Below are 20,192 nucleotides of genomic sequence, written 5' to 3'. Positions count from 1 at the left end.
GTTATCCTTGTTATTTCTTTCTAAAGATAAGCCCAAGCTGTGAAGTTCAGATGGCCCTTCAGCACTGGACATTATTTTCATCACTAAGCCACCACCCTCTCTCCATTCATATCTCTCCTACAGACTCACGTCTTCATGATACACAACCCAACAATAATAGTTACATTTAAACAAAAATCCCAGTCATTCCACCCAGTGTGTCCTGCCTGTTCTGCGTCTTTCTGCTTTGAACTTGCAATCTGTATGATTGCATGAATTATCTGTATGTTATATCTATGTTGTCTGTATGGTGCTGCTGGGCGTAGTGTGAGCACATAAGAAATTCTGAATAATAATGAGCTTGATCAAAACTTTTTTCCAAGTTTTTTGGGGGAGGGCAGATGTGATTGAATCAACGGTTTTGCCTTGAGGAGGGTGGAGAAGAAAAGGAATGAAAAGAACTCAGATTTGACAAACGTTAGTCTCTTTGTTCAATGTCCTAATTCTGGTAGGTGCTCATATACCACAATGATGAGCATGGTACGCAAACCTGAATAGGTTCTCTAATTATTAATACTTATTCCTTCGTCGCTCTGAACTTACCCTTCCTCCCCTGGCAGAGCTTATTGGGAACTTGTCATTTTTGGTTTTAAGCCTGTGAACTCATGTGGTGTTTCGGTTTAATTAAGATAACTCTGCTGAAAACGCTGACAAAAGAGAAATATACGTTCAACTGTGGCCGTTGGCTGGATATAAATGAAGACGACAATGAGATCATCAGGGAGCTCCCTGCAGAGGGACCTCTAGTGACTGAAGTCATGCCAGGTAAGAATCAAGGACTCCTTATAGAGGCTTGTTTAAGGACTGAATAGAAATAAATCCTCTTTGTTTCAGTGATGCACAGATAGACCTGTGCAATTCAATTAGCCTCTTTTTTTGGCACTGATTTTCCAATGGGATTTTATTTTTGCACCATTAACTGCACAAAGTGTTTGAAATTGTAAACTCTGTTTTGAACCGACTTAACAATAGAGATGGGAAAGATCAGGCCAGAATACAGTTGTTCCTTAAAGTATATTTTCTTTCTTCTCATGCAATTTCCATTCCGCTTTAAATGGAAAGTACAAGATTTGAATGTTTGTGTGTATAAAAATATTTAAATGCTTAACTGAAATGAGGTCTAAAAAGTTTTGTAAAGGTATATATACCAAAAGGGTGTATGCTATATTTTTATACATACACACACACAAGGAAATGGGCACCTTTCGTACATGCAAGTACTCAAATATATGTTTATCACCTGTTGCTTTAATTAAGGAGCTTAACAGGACTCCATTTATTCAAGAAGAATTCCATCCTATTGCTTTTAGAACTGAATCACTGAGTACAACCTCTCAACTGTATTTCATAAGCATTAAACTTATTTAACAGAGACTTTCCGTGGGGGAAGGGAGGAGGATACCTCACATCTAGTTGTTGTTGGGTTTCCTGTACCTTCTTCAACCTCTGTAGCATCTGGTGCTGGTCATTGTTGGAGTCAGGACACTGGACTAGATGGACCATGAATCTGATCTCATATGGAAATTCTGATCTCATATGGAACTCAATGATCTGTAAGCAGCTGAGTGCTCCTCTAATGATGAATAATTGTAATTGCAAATGTTATTAAAATGTCACACTGGTTTTGAAATTTATTTTTAATCAGCTATGAAGAGGAGGCCTGAATTTAAAAAGTTTATTTGTTAGGGAGCACCTGGTGATGCTGTTTTAGTTCTACTGTTCACCTGAGTTTCAGGCTTGAGCATTTAATGTGCCTAAACTTGCATTTGGGTGTCTAAGGGCTAGATTATGAAAGACTGTGCTCAGAGTAGTTATCAGTGGTTTACTGTCAAACTGGGAGGATGGATCTAGTGGGGTCCTGATAGAACTTAGTCTTGGGTCCGGTACTATTTAATATTTTCATTAATGACTTGGATAACAGAGTGATGTGTATGCTTATAAAATTTGTGAGTGACACCAAGTTGGAAGGGGTTGCAAGCACTTTGGAGGGTTCAAAATGATCTTGATAAATTAGAGAACTGGTCTGAAATCAATTATATGAAACCCTATTTAATAAAAAATACTACACTGAGGAAGGAAAAATCCAGTGCACAAATATAAAATGGCAAATAATTGACTAAGTAGTGGTACAGAGGAAGAGGATCTGGGGGGTTATAGAGGATCACAAATCCAATATGCATCAAAAGCATGAAGCTGCTGTGGAAAAGGCAAATGTCATTGTGGAATTTATTAACAGGAATATCAGATACAAGACATGGGAGGTGATTGTTCCACTTTACTCAGTACTGGTGAGGCCTCAGCTGGAGTACTGTGCCCAGTTGTGGGCACCATACTTTAAGAAAGATGTGAACAAGCCAGAGAGAGTCAAAAGGAGAGCAACAAAAATTGAAAGAGAATTAGAAAACATGGAAGGCTGAAAGAAATCAGGCATGTTTAGAGAGGAGAAGGCTAAAGGGAGATTTGATAACAGTTTTCAAATATGTAGAAGATTGTTATAAATAGGATCGTGATCAATTGTGCTCCATGTCCACTGATGGTAGGACAAGAAGTAATCAGCTCAGTTTGCAGCAAGGGAAAGTTAGGTTGGATATTAGAAAAAAAATTAAACTCTAAGAATAGTTAAACACTGGAACAAGTCTTCTAGGTTGGGTGCGTTCAAGGCTGATTCCCCACTCTGGCACTTCACTGCAAGGATTTTAAAAGTTAATACTGGCCACTCCAGGCTACAAGATTACAGCTTTTCTCTGACCTTGGATGGGTAGATGCTGCCACCACCCAAATGCAAAAACCCCTTTGAGAACCCAGGAAGGAGCACTTGGGAATTCCTTCCTGTGGGGTACCTCAAGCCCTTTCACCCCCACCCGGGGAAGAGCTGAGAAAGAAAACAAAGGAAATCAGCTGTTGCCACCAGCTAATTAAACAGCATGTGCACAAACCTATTAGGACACAAAAAATTCAATCCTGTTCTTAAAAAAGGTAAATTTTATTAAGAACAAAAAAGAAAGAAAATACATCTGGAAACTTAGGCTATTGCTAGATTTAAAAAAAAACAAATACAAAAATTAAGAATCAAGAATAGCTTCCTTGAGGACCAACTTAAAGGTTACAAGCAAAACAAAAGCACCTGGGGTTAGCACAGAGGAATCACAAGCTATAAAGAGATAAACCTAATCGCTTCTTCCTAGACATTTCCTGATCTACTTACGTATCTGGGATTTTAAATGAGTAGTTTCTAGGTATGATCTGATGATTTTTCATACCTGGCCCAAGCTCTTACAGCATTACTGCTTCCTGTCCCTTCTCTCTGGGAGAACCAAACAGACAGACAAAGGGGAAGGTTTTTTTTCCAATTTTAAAAAGTTTTAGCCATCCCATTGGCTCTTTTGGTCAGGTGCCCACTCCCTTCCTTTTAACTATGAACTTTTTAACCCTTTACAGGTAAAGCAAGTAGAGAACAGCTACTAAGAGGAATTTTATAGCTAACTGGCTGGCTGGGGGTCCATAAAAGGAAGCTACCCTTTACCCCACTTCATTTGTCACAGGTGCAGAATCCCTGTGATTGAAACAGGGTTAGATAAACACTTCTCAGAAATACTTAAACACACTTAATCCTGCCTCACCCCTGGGGGATGGACTGCATGACATCTTGAGGTCCCTTCCAGCCCTACATTTCTATGTTTCTGTGATAAAATGCGTTGAGGTCCTCAGCTGCAAGACACTACAGGGTGAAAAATTTTATTGCTGCTTCTTTAGGGCTTGAGAAGAATGTTGGCGTTATATGTATTATCGGTTAGGACTGTTATACATATATCTGTGGGCTTGGTGGTTATTGTATTTGCTGGTTAATGGGTAACAAAGAGTTAAATCAGCCTTAGTTAGCTTTGTAGGAACCAAAACTCAATGGCTGGAGACAGCCCCAGTAATCTGTACTCAAACAGACAATGGAGGTGATAATGCCTTTGAGGTGTACCTCCACTAATGTAAAATCAGCATCTGGGTGGTTTCATGGGGTGGGGGCAGAGAGACATTCCAGTTTAAGGGGCTTTTAATCTGAAACTCTCAAACAAAGAGCTAGAAAGTGGTTAAAAAGCTGTTCCTCTGAGGAGACAGGGAGACACATGGTCTACAGGTTTCAGAGTAGCAGCCGTGTTACAGAAAATCAGGCTGCAACTTGGTTCCCAGGAAAACGGGGTGGGGGTACCGAGGCTAAATTAGGCTGGTCCAATTGCATGAGGCAAATGTTAAATTTAGGTTAGACAACATATGTTAGGCTGCTGTTGTTTTAATCCTTTTCCTGTGTTCCTATGGATGAATAAATTATAACAGCACTTGCTCTGCTATAGTTAAGATTAAAACCTTCTTTCTGTTTAAAGCTCGACTGTTCTAAGTGCTCTAAAATCTATATGGTTAATCAGATTACCTTGAATTTTGGTGTGCCTTATGGGGGCATAAGGTATGGTCAGTGAGCTATATTTGCAGCCATTTGACTAAGGGGTTCCTGAGATACAGCCCCCAGAAAAAACAGCTTGTCTTAAAGTTGACACATTCTAACAACATTTTTTTTTTTGGTCACGGAGAGAGGTAATCTCTGATAATCATGCCAGGATCTCAGAACACGCGAGGGTGACCACAACAGAGTGCATGGTATCAACAGTCCCTTTGTCGGAAATATAATCAAAATGTTATTTCAAAAAGAGTTTACTTCTCCATTTAGGCATGCTAAATCTCATGGGTTTATTCATATGCCTACCAGATTACACCGAGCTTGTGCAGAGGGATAGGCTAACTATCTAGAAAGACACCTTTCCATCACAATACCTGGATGACTCTGATGGTATGTTACAGTCATTGAATCTGAGCTGTGCCTTATGTACTCTGAGTTCAATCCATCCAAGGGCAGAAATCTGAAATAAAAGAAGCAGCATATTGCTCCAATCTGCCCCTATCAAAGGGGGGTGTTTGTTTTGGGGACATGTTATCTGAATACAGCAAATAATCAAATGGTGCTGAAACTATTTTTGGAAAAGAACAGAAACTAAGCAAGCAAATGCTGGTTGAGAGGGGAGGGTGACGAGTGGTAGAAGAGTAAGTGGGGAATGGGGGAGCTGGGGAGGGGATAGGGACTGGGGCAGTGGGAGGAGACGATGGGACACTGGGAAGGCGGACATGAGGGTGAGTGATAAAGTGAATGGGACAAAATAGGGACAGGTGTGCTTGTCAGCCCCACGTTCCTCTCCCATGTGTGTGCCATGATCTGGGCTCCCCCTCAGCCTATCTACACAGGTATAACCCCATTCCTTGCTCCCATCATGTGAACCATGTTCTGGAGGGGGGCTTGTCTATCTGGGGAGTTTGAGTCTCCTCTCCTTATTTCCCCATGTGAGCTGGGATATGGGAGTCCCTATCCCTGGATGAGTCTGAGCCCCTCATCCAACCCTCCTATCTATCTAAGTCGGGATTCGTGTTTCCCAGCCAATGGGAGCTGCGAAGCTGGCACTTGGAGTGGAGGAAGCATGCGGAGCCCCCTGGCTGCCTCTATGCATAGGAGCTGGAGGGTGGACATGCTGCACGGCGCCATGGCAGGCAGGGAGCCTACCTTAGCCCCACTGCACTGCCAACCAGACTTATAACGGCCCCGTCAGTGGTGATCAGAGTCACCAGGGTCCCTTTTCAACAGGGCATTCCAGTTGAAAATGGGACACCTGGCAACCCTAGATACAGCCCCAGTAAAAATAGAAACCCCCCTCCCCAGCATTTCATTAAGTTCACAGCTTCTAGCAACTTTGAACTTTGAAACCAACCCTGGACAGAAATTTGAGAATGATCTGTAAACTTCTGGGGAAATCTGCCTCTGTCAAGATTCTTGTTTGTTTGCGGGGGTGGGGGGGCGTTGTTTGTTTTTGAGAAATGTAGTCTGAGGGCAGCAGGATATTCAGTAGGTGTTGAAACTATGTTTGAGAAGAAAATAAATTACACATGCAACTGCTCACTGGGAAAGGAGGATGATTAGAGGTGCAACAGTAGCAATGAGGAAGAGGGGTTTGGATCTACAGTGAAGGATATAGCGTATTATGGGGAGGGGCATACATGGGAGTGGGTGGCAGGGGAGGGATGAGGATTTGGGGGATGCTGGTAAATGGGAGGGAAAAGGATTAGGGTGAGTGAGAGGGGAGACAACAGGAGGGGAAGAAGAAGAAGTAGGGTGTTTTTTGGGGTGTGGTAGGGATCTATCAGCCCTGAATTCTCCCATTCTGTGTGTGTGCTGGGATCTGGGAGAGTGCTACCCCTCTGCAGGGCCCCTCTCCCTGCCGGTTGTGTATCCTGAGACATGGGATACCCTGCTCCTTTTGGGGTGCGTGAGCGCCGCTCCCTGCCCCTCCTTGTGAGCTGGGATCTGAGGTTTGGAGGGGCTGAAGGTGACACAAATGTATAGTTAAGGTACATATCACCCCTGGGGGAATGGTCAGACTGTGAGTGGGAGGGTCCCGGTATGGAGTAGGGGTGCACTGGGTGAGCCAGGGACAGCTGGGGAAACTGGGGCAGGAGTCTGATCTGGGCATGGGTACTGGGTAATTGGAGTGAGGGGCTGTCATAAATATAAATGGAAGGGTAAACACCTTTAAATCTCTCTAGGCCAGAGGAAAAAACCCTTTCACCTTTAAAGGGTTAAGAAGCTAAGACAACCTTGCTGGCACCTGACCAAAATGACCAATGAGGAGACAAGATACTTTCAAAGCTGGGGGGGGGGAACAAAGATTCCCTCGGTCTGTGTGTTGCCTTTGCTGGGACCAGAGCAGGAATGCAGGTCAGAACTCCTGTAAAGGGCTAATAAGCAATCTAGTTAGATATGCGTTAGATTCTGTTTTGTTTAAATGGCTGATAAAATAAGTTGTGCTGAATGGAATGTATATTCCTGATTTTGTGTCTTTTTGTAACTTAAGGTTTTGCCTAGAGGGATTCTCTATGTTTTGAGAATCTGATTACCCTGTAAGGTATTTACTATTCTGATTTTACAGAGGTGATTCTTTTACTTTTTCTTCAATTAAAATTCTTCTTTTAAGAATCTGATTGCTCTTTCATTGTTCTTAAGATCCAAGGGTTTGGATCTGTGTTCACCTATGCAAATTAGTGAGGATTTTTATCAAGCCTTCCCCAGGAAAGGGGGTGTAGGGCTTGGGGGGGGGATTTTGGGGGGAAAGACGTTTCCAACTGGGCTCCTTCCCTGTTATATTTGTTAGACACTTGGTGATGGCAGCAATAAAGTCCAGGGACAAAAGGTAAAATAGTTTGTACCTTGGGGAAGTTTTAACCTAAGCTGGTAAAAATAAGTTTAGGGGGTTTTTCATGCAGGTTCCTACATCTGTACCCTAGAGTTCAGAGTGGGGAAGGAACCTTGACAGGGGCCCAGCTCAGTGTGCAGCTCAGGCTACATAATCAAGGTAACATGCAGCCCTGCAGTAAGCTGTTGCCTGTCACAGCACTACAGGGCAGGAGACTGCAAGGATCAACTTCTTATGTGTTAATGGCTTCTACAGGCCAACTAATGACTTGAAGGGATGGGATGAGGGGAGGAGGAAGATCTGGAAATGTTGGTGGGGGAGCTACATGTTGTGGGAAATGGCAGGACAGGTGGTGGGGAGGGAGCAAGAGAGACACCGCTTTTCTCTACACGGCTGCTACTCTGAAACCTGTAATAAAATTATCACAATTTTGGGACTTAGACTGTGGATGAGATTTCTCTCACCTGCCCTGTTAATAACTACATACTGCAAACATTTCAAAGCACAATCATTATCCCCATTCAAGTATAACTAAATGTACAGGAGTGGAAGGAGTACTTAAGGACCACATAGTAATGTGGCTTAGTGGAAAGACCATTGGTTTGGGACTATTCCTAGCTTTGCCACTGGCCTGCTGGGTGACCTTGGGCAAGTCACTTCACCTGTCTGTGCCTCAGTTTTCCATCAGTAAAATGGGGATAATGATGTAAAGTGCTTTGAGATCTACTGATGAAAAGCACTATATAAAATCTAGGTTTCATGATTATTACCTAGCCAAAATAATATAACAACTGCAAACCTAGGTGAGAACTACAACTGTCTAAAAGACCACTAAATCCTACAATGAACATTTCTCTTTTTATTTAAAAAACTGGGGAATGAAATGACATAAAATGCAGTGAGTAGCTTGTTCAAAATACAGTGTTATTAAATGGCAAAACACTTTGTTAACATAGAGTTAAGCTTGTTAGGCGATAGCTCATGCTGTTTCAGAAGGTCGAGTTCAGCAAAAGTCAAACTCTGAAAACCAGGAAATAAATAGTTAAGGTAAATGCCCATGTAACCTTAACTCTGCCCTCTTTGAGCGACGTGCCAGTACTCCCATAACACACACACACACACACATACACACACGCTCCCACTCTGCCTTTTCATTCTAATGGACAGGTGCTACCAGCACTTGTGTTGTGCTCAAACACTGAGCCTGCTTGCCTGACACATGACCACACTTAGAAAATGTAACAATCACTTCAAAACCTTTTACAACCCCTTCACACTGTTACACAAGACACCACCATAACCTATACTTTCTTATACCAACCATGAAATCCATGGACTGCTCTCATATCCCACCTTGCTAAGGACAATACCCATGGCAAGAACACCCCAGTGCCCTGCTACTGACACAAGCTACACAATTCAGTACTGAAATGCCAAAGACTGGAACCTCAAGGTACACATGCACCTCTTTCCTTTGATAACACACGGGGGAATTCAGCCCCAGGTCTCCTCATATCAAGCACAGCTCTTCCAAACTGCTCTAACTTATTTCTCCACCATTTAATACAGCTACACCTAACACAGTGAATGCAGCTGGAGTAGATGCAGATAATTCCCAGTAGCTATTGCCAGCTCCATGGGGCAGAGTTAAGGTTACATGGGTGTTTACATTAACTCTGTATTTTCTGGTTTTCAGAAGTGAGAGTTTTGCTGAACTTGACATTCCAGAGGGGCATAAGCTCTCTCCCAGCAACCTTAACTGCATTAACTTTGCTATTTAATAATATTTTGTTTGGAACAAGCTACTCTTTGCCTCAGCATTTTCACACCGGTCACAGCCCCCGGAGAGGAGGCTGTTGCAGGGGCCAAAGCCATTTGGACTTGCTGAGGTAATGCGGTTGGTAAATGGGATGGTAGAACCTGGTGATCCAATCTAAAAGGGAGATGAATCATGGCATTCCACACTGAGAGAAATGCAGGCGTCGACCTGGCACTTGAAGGAGGTACCGATAGAGAAGAGAGGCCAAAGGGATAGCTCACCACTGAACTGCAACCAGGCTAAATCATAGTTTTGGCCTGAGCCCCAAGCAAGCCCAGAAGCAGTGCAGGAAGCAGACTGTGACTCTGAGGTTCATCATTCCATCTTTGCCTGGTTGTGGTGGGGCATGTAACCTGCACCCGGCCTGCACCTCTCCCAGCATGCCAGTGTAGCTACACTAGTGTGCACACTGGTGGCCAGGCTCAAGGCTCTGCCCACTCCCCACCCCATCCTGCCCATGTGTATGGCAGCGGGCATCACAGCTCTGCAGAGGCTATATCTATCTCTATGCTTCTACCCATGATCAGGTATCCAAGGCAGGGAAGTAAGTGGGTGCCTTAAGTCCCTTAGTCTCCTGTACAGCTGCACAGGATGGGCTGCTTTGCCCCTTTATTACATTTCAGTGGGGATGAGGATGTCTACCTGCCTCACAGGGATTGTTGTAAGAATTGATTACTTTTCAAACTCTTGCAAGGTGCTGAGCTTCATGTAGCTCAGTAGCAATTGTGCTGCATACAGGTGAGTGAGTTTGTTTGCACCTCTCTTTGTTTAGTTCTGAAAATCTGTTGTTACCGGTATCTGGCTCTAACTAGCTCACATGTATCTTCTCGAGTGCTTACAGATTACTCCTATAGCTGGTTGGCTAGCTTGCAAAGAATGGGGAAAAATAGGAAGGAAGCCTAAGGCTGGACTCTCTCTTTCTAAAACATATCAGTCTGTTTATTGGTAGGTTTAATGTCTCTTCACCCTAAAGCTCTTTCTCAAGTTTGCAACCAACTTTCCCTTCTGAATTCTTTGGTAACGTGCAAGAAAGGGGAACCAGAGTTGGTGTTTATACTCTGGGTTTTTTTCCTTTTTTCTGTAGCAATGTACTGACTTGCGGCATTAGTAAAGTAAAAGCCAATACATTAGCAAAATTACCTAGTGAAAGTTTGAGCTGTGAATCAGAATGTTTGGAATTAATTTTGGAAAATTAAATAAATTTCAATTACAATAAATTGCATTCTGAAGTTGCTTTATTAATTTGTGTCTTCACAGTGATAAAGTACCGGGTAACCGTTTGCACTGGGACAGTAAGCGGAAGTGGGACAGACGCCAACGTCTTTGTCAATCTCACTGGGGACCAGGGAGATACAGGGGAACGTATCCTCTATAACAGCATAAACACCATGAATAAATTTGAGAAAGGCAGTGTAAGTTGGCACCGTGGCCCTTTAAGCCTGTCTGAGCATGCTGCTTAAAAAGTGAGACAGTTGGCAACTAACTGAGCTCCTTTGGGAATCGGATTGGGGGAATGTGGTTCCTAGGACTGTTTTAAAACATTGCCGATACTACCTTGATATCACAGGAGCTACATGTTGCACTGAGGCATAGGAGCAGCTGCAACCTCAGGAGATTCAACTGCAAGCTTGGCACTGATACTTCTTGGGACATTGGGGGGTTAGTGGAAATCATGTGCATGACAGAAGTGTCCTGATAGGTTTTGAGTGGAGAGAGGGTTAGGTGAGGAGGATGGTGAGAGGGAGGAATGCCCTTTGCTTGACAATGTCTGGATGTACATTGTCTGGCCACACCAGAAGAAAGACAGGAGGCAATGGATGTGATGTCATTAGGCTGTAATTTTATTCTCTTTAAATGTCTGGGAGTATCTGGTAACCAATTGTACAGTGCAGGTCATCATCCTTTCCTTAATCATTTCCACATGATCCCCAACTAAGTCCCAGCTATCCTGCTGCTGGGACCCCGCCGCCCTCCTCTCATAAGAGGGGTTAAGGACACTATAAAAGGAGGGTGGGTCCAGCTCCCCGCTTTATGAGACACAGGAACTCCAAGCCCTTCTTACTCAGCTTCCTTAAGGGACACTTTCCATCATCTTCTTTTCCAATCCATTTTATCCGATCACCATGGTCCTTTCCGTACTAAGTACCTGCACTGGACATCCACCACAACTTTTACAGACTAAGTGGTATTAGTTGCACTCCTCCTCCCCCACCCTTGCTCCTTCTCACATGGTCTCAGACCTGCTGTGGGGAAGGTGAGAAAACCCAACCTGCTTTGGCCAATCTGTCAGTAAGGAGAAAGTTCCTTCCCAGTGCCCCAAGGAAAAGGGCAATGAGCGTAATGCCCACAGCAGGTCAAGAGAGGGCCCGGTCCTTTTGCTGTGTGAGTCCAATGCAGTTAAAAGAGGGCCTCCCCAAGGTTGCATGGGATATAAATACTCCTGGCCTCCATTCTTCTGGTCAGCAGGAAGGGCAGAGCAGTTACCTTCTTCTGACCTGGCCCCAACTGCTTCCTACTCTTCCTGTCCATCCCTGTAAGCTTTTCCCTACCTCCTCACCCATTATAAGCCAGGGATGGAGACTGTGCACTGCTTCTGTGCAAAGCATGGAATAATAGAAAGGCTAACTAGTAGCTAAGGCCACTGTATCATTAACAAGCAAATAATGCACTGATCTGACACATGGGGTCAACCTACTTAATATGCATTCAATTGTGCCTTATACTTCGGATTTCTGGTTTTCAGTTTAAGCTGTTAAAAGCTAGGCATGTATCTCTAAGGGTAGAATTTGAGAATCTGATCAGAGAATCACTCAAATTTGCCATTTGTGTGTGAGGTTTTTTTAAAGTCATTTTTAATTAAAAATTTTAAGTGGCAAGAAAATGTGAATAGGAAAGGTGAGATCTTTAAAACTGGCCATTTAAATTGTTCCTGCAAAATATACATTCACAGATGGGACCTGATTTTACAATTCTAGAAAAAAGAAAAGGAGGACTTGTGGCACCTTAGAGACTAACAAATTTATTAGAGCATAAGCTTTCGTGAGCTACAGCTCACTTCATCGGATGAGCTTCCAAACTCCCACTGAAATTCTTAGAAGTCACAGGGAGTTTTGGGGGCTTCCAGGATGCAGAACTGAGCCCTTATTTGTGTCTACAAAACCTGTAGTTGTGCACACAGTTGGCATTTGCATGGTAGGATGCATAACTGTGCTTGAAAACTGTGTATTCAATTGAAATTTACTCATGCAAATGTGCATTTTGCAAGTGTAATATATGCACATACATATTTTTTCAGGCACTATTTATAGGCCCAGTTTTAAAAAGTAGGCCCAAAATGTAAGAGGAACTTTAAAAATATGGGATGATTTATTCCAGTCTACAATGTAACAATTTTTAAACTGGAGGAAAAGTTACCTCTTACCAAATGATAGCAAAACAAGTCTCATTTTTCTGTTAGTTTGGAAGCCTGTTTCTGTGATGTTCCAAAATCATAATCATTGTAGTTCATTTCCGCCAGAAACATATTTTAGACACAAATAATAGCTAGCTTCTGACTTATAAGAATGAGTTGTATGGCAATTTGCATGAAATAAACAGTGGATAATAGCAAAAATAAATTTTAGAAATCCTGCTCATGCTGTAATAGCAGCCAGACTATATAAATTAACCTGGGATGCATTAAAGAATAATTGTTCTTTAGTCAGGGTGAACTGAAAGCTGGTGAGTGAAACAGAAAGATATACAGGGCTTAACTCTGACCAAACAGAACATGTCCATTCAAAAAAATGCACTAGTTTAAATAAATTTAATCAACTAATCAATCAACTAAAAATTAAAAATAAATAAAAAACAAATAGAAATAAGTAAAAATAAAAAGTGCAAACCTCTAATCTAGATGCACTTAAACCAGTATAACCCTATCTTATATTAGTTTCGCTTAAGCAGGTAGTTTACCGATGCAAGCTAAACTGATGTAAGCAAAGGTTAAACCAATTTAGTTTGTATAAATTAGCGGGTTGCACTGGTGTAATTTCATTGACTTAATTTATACCAGAGTATGGTAAATGCTCATTTATTTACACCAGTGTATGGTAAGTGAGCTCAGAATCAGGTCCAGTGTAGCCAATTTCATTAAGTTAGGTCAAACCTGCTAGGTTTTGATCAGTGAATAGGTATTTGTGAGTCTAATCCTATGACCCTTTCTTATGTACATAATTTTTGCTCACACAAGCACACCCATTATTTTTAGCACCTAAAATTTCAGTAGTATGTTTTTGCTGCCTTTTTTTTGAAAGGACAGTTTTGCTGAAATATTTTAAAACATATTTTGAAAGTAGTGGCTGATATTTTTGTAATACTCTTTCCTGGTTGGGAAAATTTGTCACCCTCCTAACCCTCTATCTGGACATTAACGAAGACAGGCCGCCACCAGCAGCAAATTTGTGCTTTCTGTGGAGAGAAGAGACAAATGCACAACAACACTATGTTCCCTCCAATTTTCTCCTGCCTAACCAGGCATTAAAGCAAGGAGCCCTTGTGATTGCATCAGGAGCATGATAAACTACAGTGATCCTCTCTGTGTATATGTCTGTCTAAGGTACTTATATGGCCCCATTACTGGAGTATCTGAACACCTCATAATCTTTACATGTATTTATCCTCATAGTGCCCCCCGGGGTGAGGAAGTGCCATCTCCATTTATAGTTGGAGAACTCAGGCACACAGAGACTTACCCTAGCTCCCCAGGAAGTCTGAGGCAGAGCAGAGAACTGAACTTGGATTTCCCAGGTCCCAGGCCAACACCCTTAGAACTGGACCATCCTTCCTCCCTACTAGGGGGAGGTATGAGACTATGGGTAGGAGTAAGCACCCAAAAGCTCTGGCCACCGTTGCTTTATCAATCCCTTTATCAATCAATCAATATGAGTCTAGCACAGATGTTCAGGTTCATTCTTTGGTAAATTAACTTGAACTTAATCCATTCATCTGCTTCTGAGGGATCTTCTCCATCCTGCAGCTCTGGGATTGGTTTGATCACAGTAATAAATGCTTGTGTTTCGTTTTGTTTCTTAGGAGCAATATTCCCTAATCTTGTTTCTTTTTCTCTCTGTCAAAGGCTGATGAGTTCTACATTGAATCAGTGACTCTGAAGCAGGTGAGGAGGGTGAGGATAGGGCATGACGGCAAAGGAGGAAGCAGTGGCTGGTACCTTGACAAAGTGACAGTGAGGGAAGAAGGGCAGCCAGAAAGTCAGGCTGTGGAATTCCCATGCCACAGGTACTGGAAATGATGCTCTCAAATGATGCCTGTATTTACTGATTTATCACACTTTCAAGAGCCTAATTACTGTTCAGGGTTGGACTCTTCTGAGCTCATCTAAATCCTTCCAGATAATTTTTTTGCTTGGCCTGAAAACAAAATGTGTGGATTGGGAGATTAAGTATAATATGGCCCTCTCCTACTAAATAGGCAGAAATCTGAAGAATAAACTTTGCAGTGATTAACCCAATGGGGCTGAGGATTTCCCAGAGACAAAATGCAACCTTCCGGTGATGAATCCACTGTCAATGCAAGCTCCTGCTGCAGGAACATTCGCATTGCTACTGCAGCCTCCTAGTTTTGTTGCAGATGGGGGGCCTTCTTCTGCCCCCACGTGCATGTCCTGTGATCCTGAGAGCTGCAGCATGCTAGTCTCTTGTTGGGAGTATGCAAAATCGATAAGATTCTGTCATGAAAACTCACCACTGAAATGGAAGTGCAGATTGTCCAAGGGCAGGTGGGAATCGAAGAAAAAAGGGCCCGTGACTCTGCCACCCGGGCAAGTTACAAATGTATTCTTCTCTTTCCTCAAGACAATAAGTGGCCGGAAAGAAGGTGCTGGAACTGAAGCTTCCCTTGGAGAAGCTATAGCTAGCACTCATTTTCACATCACACACACAAGTGCTAGCCAGTATCTGCCTCAATGTGGAAAGTGCAAATAATCAATAGCCAGGTAAAAAACACTGCAGACACAGCTTTAACATAGTGTCCTGGGTCCTTCAAATCCCACCTTTCTTTGCAGAGGATTTCATGCTCTGCAGGGTGAATTCCGCAGAATAACAATGAATTCCTGTTTTTAAAAAAATAAGGCACACTCTTCCCACAGGACTAGTAGAATTTTATATACTAATATGATTATTCTCAAATTGCCAACAAATGTAAAGCCACTGAGTCTGATTCTGAGCTCGTGTTGGTATAACCAGCAATTACTCCCCTGAAGTCAGTGTAAAACAATGTGAGCTCAGAATGAGGCCCACTGAATTACTAAAGCTACATCACATAACAGAGAGCAAAGCCAACTTGCCAGTGATGTAGAATTTGACACGAGATGTGACATGTTCATTGCGAAAATTGGGCAAGTTTCCAAACTATAGCCCCCCATAACCATAAAATAAACCCACTACTTTTTAATACCCATTTAATAAGTTAACTCACAATATAGTAACCAGACAGGCATTGACTTGGACATGAAATGTCCACATTAAGAACTGTTATGCTGAGTATCTTCAGAGATCCTCACAAGTCTAGCCATGTGATACATCTAGCTCACATTAATGGCTACTTCTGAATAACCTCATGATTTAAGCCACCTAATTAATGGCCTTCATCCCACTTGGGGTGAAGATCCTGTTCTAGTAAGGTTACACTAAAGCATTTGGCACACCATCCAGTTGTGGAAGAAAAGATTTCATTGACCGTTAAAAACAACAACCATAAACAAGAGGCTGCAGATTAAGACCTGACTGTAGAATATCCAGCTTGCACGTTCAGCCTTCGCACCATGAATCATTGGATTCTGCTCTTCTTGTGTTTTCCATGATCTGTTGTCCAAGTGAGACCATTGTCACTCACGTGGGTTGTTTTGCTGTCCTTGTGCCACCATTATCCGTTCCTCTCAGATGGAAATGGTCACATGACCAACAGAGTGGGAGTGAGTGGAGTACTGTTCCTACCATCGCCTCTGGTGCCTGCGTCTTTTGCAGGATCATGAGAAACTGGAGCAGAATGACAGTCTACATGTCATGGAGGCTTGAGGTATCTGAAGGCAAAGGTGCTCACCCACATCCTCCATAGGAATGAATAAACTTGTCCATGACCCGCAGCGTTTGGATGCTTCCATTCCTGCTGGCCAGGGATACCTCCAATTCCCTTGCTGCTCTGGATATCATTCAGAGGGGCCTGCTCCTCCAGGATACAGATACTTCTAGAAACCTGGTTAGGAGGAGCAGCCCTTCCTTAATGAGCCAAGGCAAGCAAGTGGTAGTGAGATGTAGAGACTACAGTTCAGAAAGGCCAGGGGAAGCATCTGTCTCAGTCAATCTGTTGCCAGCTGGTGGATATGTTGTTGTACACATCACCCTTCTCTTCTGTGGCCTGATTATGTTCAATTGTTACCTATAACACAAAGTCCAGGGGAAATCATATTTTTTTTCTGCTGTGTCGTGTTATTTAGGACTGGTCCAGAGACATGCTCTGAGCTCAGCTGCTTCTGCTGTGATCCAGCAGAACCAGAGCACAAATACCTTCTTCCAACAGGAAGAGATCATACTGGTGCAGAAAATGCTAAACCTTCTCCCACCGATCTGGATGCACTAAAATATAGGAAATACTTCCATTGTGGGGTGCTTGTTACACAGCTCTCATGATGTCTGATGCCGCAAGGACTCCAACATGGATATCCTTTCCATGTAACACACTGAAGTCTGTTTTGTTCTTCTCATTTATGTGTGTAAACATGTGGCTAAGATTTTTCTTAATTTAAAAGATTTTAACAATAAGCATTTATGTAGCACTGGAGAAACATCAACTAATTAAATCACAACAGTCCTACAAGGAGTATTAGCAAAGTGAGGTACAGAGAAACTAAATCTATTAACAGTGAGTTTGTGGCAGAGCCAGGACTAGAATCCCAGAGTAATGTCTCCCAGTCCTGTGCTTTAAACTACCAAAGTAGTTGCTGTAAAGAAAATGTAATGGCTCAGAGTTATTCTCAGAGTCAGGGCGTTAAAAATGATCCTTTGAAGTACATTTCAAAGAGCTCTGTGTAAGCTCAAAAGCTTGTCTCTCACACCAACAGAAGTTGGTCCAATAAAAGATATTACCTCACCCATCCTGTCTCGCTAATATCTGAGTGTTCTTTACAGAGTGCTAGCTCATCATTCGGATGCCTTGAAATCTTTTATGACTTTCTGACATTAGAATAATTCAGATTTTTTCAAAGTGAATCACTGAACCATTCAATGCAATGACTGAAGCCATCTGTATATTATAAGTACTTTACAGTTTGGATGCTATAAACATAAATAGTGCTAACAATAAAAAGGATAGGTGAAAGGGGTGAATAAAATAAGAACCATTTTTCCCACCCAAACCTAGAACCACACCTATTTTGAGGATCAAAGCTTAGGTTTTTTATTTTTCATTTTCACTCTGGGGCTCTGTGCAAGGCCAGGAGCGGAGGAGCTGACATTCAGTAAAAGAGGCTGCTTTCATAATATCCCAGGCAGAATTGAAATGGAAATCAAAGACAGTCCAATCTCCAGATCCTCAGCTGGTGTAAATCATTATACCAGCACTGAAATGATTTTATATCGGCTGGGAATATGGCTTGATATTTCTAGCTCAGCTTTGCAGACCCAAGAAATCTGAATATTTGTGATAAGCTTTGGATAAGTGTCCAAACCTGACCCAGATATCTGAACTTCTTGTGGTTCACATCATTGTGCGTTTTGTAAATATTTGTACAATATGGAATTACAGAACATCATTTTAGCCTGATAGTGTGTGCAGCTCAGAGTGGTACCAGACTGAGGTATGTATATGTTAGAAATATGTAGACAGATATGTATAAACTACCTAGGGATTATTGATGATTTTACATTGCAAACCAAGTGCTTGTACAAGCACTTTGTACAACAAGTACTTTGGCCGTTAGGTCGAATGAATGCTATTTTAAATGGCCTGATGTGTTTAGAATGTGTTGATCCATTAATGTCATGTGTATATATATAACCTAGTTGACATTATTCTAAACCTCGTTCATTATACATAGAGTTCTTTTGTCCCTCCGAATTTTTGCAAACCTTGCTGCTGAGCATGGGAGGTACCTTGAGCTTGATGTACAAAGAACAAATATGTAGATACAAGTGCTTTATGGTGTTCCATTGTGACACCAGTGGAACAACATTTGAATGGCACTTTGTGGGAAAAAAGGAGAAACAAGAATGTATTGCAAATCAAAAGCACTCATCTATCATTATTCACATGTCTTCATCTTGCGCTGCTTGAGGAGACGGTGTCCTTGCCACAGCCTGCTAGTCTTTTGGTTAACACAAGATTGGGCAATGGTAGCTGCCTTAAGTCATTTCTGCTGGTGGTCTATTCCCATCTTTCTTTTCACAGCCTGTAGCAAGCTTTCCACACCTGATTTAAACTCTTCCTTGCCTCTTCATCAGTAGCCCCTGGCAAAGAGCAAAGCTCTTCTCCAGAGAAGTCTTTCTTCTTGAATTCCCTTGCGGCACTCCCTTCTTCACCAGGGAAGCAGTTAATATTTGCCCTTCTGCACCCAAAGCTCTGTTTCTTGTGGAAGACATTTTGATTCTTTCACCTTGGCTCAGGAGGTGACCTTGGATTCACTCCATATTGGGTGATTGTACCACCAACAGCGAAGGATACAAAAACAACCACATATACACCAGCAACAGAAGAAGCAGCTTCCAAGATGACTGATGCTAGATTAGCACAAAAAACAGCTGGCATAAAGTCAGCCATCTCAGGGGCTTCTCTCTTCCCGAAGGGCATTCTGAATTGAGAGGATCATGGAGTGGGCAGAAATTAAGTTCTGTTTTCTGGGGGCACCCCATTTAAGTTCCATGTATGCAGAGGCATCTTGACTTTTGTGATGACTTAATTCCCTAGTTGTTGGATACCTGTCCAAGAATGGGACCACTGAATCAACATCAAGGATTACACAACACACAGGTACTAAGGATCAGTTGCAACAGGTAAAAAACCCCCAAACCAGCGACTAATACAAAGACTTCCTTCTGTAAGACACATGTTCTGGTACACTCTTCATGTGTCCTCCATACACTCCACACTTGGCTCCAATTCTTTACATCAATCTCTCATTCTTCAACACAGATAGCTGTGCTTCTATAACCCTACAGTCCGTCTCACTCACCAACCAGGGCGAACATCACACCTGATAACCTACCACAGTGTTAAACTAATATTTCTTCATGCTGATATAACTACCACTAAACCTCTCCAACACACATAGCCACATGTTTTACAGAGTGAAAGGCAAGAATACGGGGTAGATTACATATCCGACAACCAACAAAAGATTAGTGGGGAGATTGGGGTGGGGGAAATGGCATTACATGTGTCTCTCTTCTGCATGCTGCTGTGCACTTAGTATTGCTGCAAAATCCTGGTGGCTATTTCATGTTCCCCTTATGAATTCTGGGCTATAGAACATTCCTGGTACTGTTGCCAACTCTGAGTTCTGCTTCGTGTTTGGTGTTCCTGCATACTGCTGTTTCTTCCACATAGCACCTGTGCTAATATTATTTCTGTGTGCAGGGATGGGTGGAGAAAGGAGATTCTAACTCTTTTTTTTTTCAGATGGAGGGAATTAGAACCTGACAAATTAAAAAAAAACTAGCAAAACTGGTGGGAAAGAGAGTTGGTAGCTCAGGGGATTGATCATTGGCTCTGGATCCCTTCACCTCTAGGTCACCATTCAAATCCAGATGGTAATGACTTTGAAGGTGTTACAGCTTGATGACTGTTTGGCCTATGAGAAATGAAAAGATGGTCTCATTCTAATTGTTAGTTGATATTTGTCCACATTCTAAAACCACTGCCTCATCAGTTCTCATTGGCTTCCTTGTAATAGCAGTCTCGGCAGCAAAGCTGAAGATTGAATATGATGGAAACTGAACTGCCCTCTCCCTTTGTGTAATGGGTAAGGATGGAGTACATTGACAGAGGACAGTGTGGGGAAACTT

General features: G+C 42.4%; 1 protein-coding gene across 1 annotated transcript in view; it reads left to right on the top strand.

Annotated features, from left to right (window-relative positions):
* The window catches only part of LOXHD1 (lipoxygenase homology PLAT domains 1), a 299,746-nt gene that overhangs the window by 149,223 nt on the left and 130,331 nt on the right, over nucleotides 1–20,192 (top strand). Inside the window, exons 15-17 of the mRNA XM_043514533.1 lie at nucleotides 669–804; nucleotides 10,396–10,550; nucleotides 14,255–14,415. Of these exons, the coding sequence (XP_043370468.1) occupies nucleotides 669–804; nucleotides 10,396–10,550; nucleotides 14,255–14,415 (452 nt within the window). The remainder of the gene's footprint in view (nucleotides 1–668; nucleotides 805–10,395; nucleotides 10,551–14,254; nucleotides 14,416–20,192) is intronic.

This window comes from Dermochelys coriacea, chromosome 5, assembly GCF_009764565.3.
Source record: "Dermochelys coriacea isolate rDerCor1 chromosome 5, rDerCor1.pri.v4, whole genome shotgun sequence".
NCBI lineage: Eukaryota > Metazoa > Chordata > Testudines > Dermochelyidae > Dermochelys > Dermochelys coriacea.
The sequence above is the reverse complement of the archived record's forward strand: the minus strand, read 5'-3'. Positions and strand labels throughout refer to the sequence as shown.